Below are 2,165 nucleotides of genomic sequence, written 5' to 3' on the forward strand. Positions count from 1 at the left end.
TGCACTGAGAAGCTAATTCAGTCATATGATTCAGGTGTTTTGGACCAGTTTGGACCTCAAGGCCTGGAGTTTGACACCCCTGGTCTAAAGAGTCCCTTTCCTGACCCTGTCTGTCTTTCTGTCCAGCTGGACGTGTTTGAGGCGGCTGATCGCTATCAGAGAGACGGCGTCCCCCTCATCATCCTCGCCGGTAAAGACTACGGCTCTGGAAACTCCCGGGACTGGGTGGCAAAAGGACCGTACCTGCTGGTAAACAAACGTCTCCCTCTGATCACACGACGAGATTCAAGTTTTATCAGCGCGGAGCTTTCGCTCTCAGAAAACGAGCAAGTTTGTGATTTCTGACTCGACGTTCTCCGTTCTTTGGTTTTTAGTTTGCTTGTTTTGTTGAAATCTACTTTTGTGTTTTTGTTGGTCATACGTCAATACGGCTTATTAAGGAGATGGATGTCATTTACTGGAGTTTTTTTTTTTTTGTGTAACATAATTTTCAAAATAAGTAATTTAATTGAAAATAATGTTTTCACAAAAATCTATTCAGTTCCCTCAAAAACATCGTTCTCACTGAAATCTCCATTAACACACGGCTCTTCTTTTAGTTTTAGCTACTGTTCAGCTGCTTTTAGCCTTTTGGTAGCATTCTGCTTCTTTTAGCTTTATCTTTTAATATTATAGCGGAGCGCTGTGCTTGTACTGCGCGAGGTTTAGTGAGCTGCTCATCTCCGCTCCCCGTCCGGAAACGACAACGGTCAAACTTCCTTTTTAGTGAGTGGCTGCATCTCAGAGCAAGAGGTTCTTTATGACACTGGGGTGACGCATCACAATCCAAGATGGCCACCACCATATTTATACTGTATATTTGTGTAAACTGGCTACTTCTATCATTTGAGGAAAGTGTTTTCTAGTTTTTATAAAAGTAAAGTTTCCTCATGCCCTGGCTTCGACATTGCGCCTGGCGGTGGATAAAATGTCTCCCTCCATTCGTCAGGATCCGTCTGCGCCGCTTCGGCCAAGAAAGAAACATGAAGCTGCTGTTCTACACAGGCTCAAGTCCACCTGAAGAAGCTACATCGGCTCATCGTCGTAGCTGCGTGATGAAAATCACGTCATTTTATTGTCAGAGCAGCGACACGAGGCCCGAGCCGAACCTGTTCTTACCGGCGTACGCACCAAGTATCGTGTGATTGGTCAGAAGTTTGTGGGCGTGTTCATCATTCAGCTGTACGACTCCTCAAACACTCCTGGATGACGTCGTGCACGGAGGAGTCTCTGCTGAAAAGTGTGGCGCGCTCTTCGTGGTAGATTTGAGGCCAAACGGGGGCTGCAGGGCGACTGGTGGGAGGAAACTGGTGTGGGGACGTACACTGCGGCGGGAGGGGTTTCCCATTAACTCTGCTTCTCGTGGACGCTCGTGATGTGTGCGAAAATAAATGTCCCGCATCCAGGAGGGCGCGAGTAAAAACATTAGTTTATTTTCATTCCCTGTTTGAGTCCAGTCCAGAAAAACACTCATCCCAACAAGTACAAACATTCACTGTTCGACCCCGAGCGACGGGGACACCGGCGCCTTGAACGTTGACGGAGTTGGTTGTTTTTCAGGGGGTGCGCGCCGTCATCGCCGAGAGCTTCGAGAAACTCCACAAGAACCAGCTGGTTGGGATGGGCATCGTGCCGCTCCAGTTTCTCCCGGGCCAGAACGCCAGCTCCCTGGAGCTCAGCGGGAAGGAGAGGTTCAGCGTCGCGTTTCCGGAGCAGCTGAGTCCGAGGCAGCAGCTCACCGTGAAGGTACCGAAACCTCCGAGCCCAGCGTTTTTAATCCAGTGCAGCGTTAATAAACGTTTGTGTCCTGCAGACCAGCAGAGGAGCGTCGTTCGGCGTCGTGGCGCTCTTCGACACCGACGTGGACCTTATCTGTTTCCAACACGGAGGCCTTCTGAGGCGCGTGGCTCGGACCGAGATCCAAACCAGCCCGCGGTCGGGATCGGACCGCACCCGGAGCTCGCCGTGTCCATGAAGCAGCCGCCGTCTTTTTACGTCCGCACAGACACACTACAGGAAGCTCCTCTCGTTTGTCCCTCCCAGTCTGTTCGTCAGACGTTTGAAACACACGCGAGCGGCCGCCGATCACCCGCTCCTCCTCACAAGTGCGCCGACTCAAACCCCAG

General features: G+C 50.9%; 1 protein-coding gene across 1 annotated transcript in view; it reads left to right on the forward strand.

Moving 5' to 3' along the window:
- The window catches only part of ireb2 (iron-responsive element binding protein 2), a gene marked incomplete at its 5' end in the record, with an annotated part of 12,299 nt that extends 10,140 nt beyond the window's left edge, over positions 1–2,159 (forward strand). The window contains 3 exon segments of the mRNA XM_037683260.1: positions 127–249; positions 1,600–1,785; positions 1,853–2,159. Coding sequence (XP_037539188.1) covers positions 127–249; positions 1,600–1,785; positions 1,853–2,014 — 471 coding nt within the window.
- Positions 2,160–2,165: the final 6 nt, after the last annotated feature.

Source organism: Nematolebias whitei, chromosome 10 (genome assembly GCF_014905685.2).
Source record: "Nematolebias whitei isolate Nwh7 chromosome 10, NemWhi1, whole genome shotgun sequence".
Lineage (NCBI taxonomy): Eukaryota > Metazoa > Chordata > Actinopteri > Cyprinodontiformes > Rivulidae > Nematolebias > Nematolebias whitei.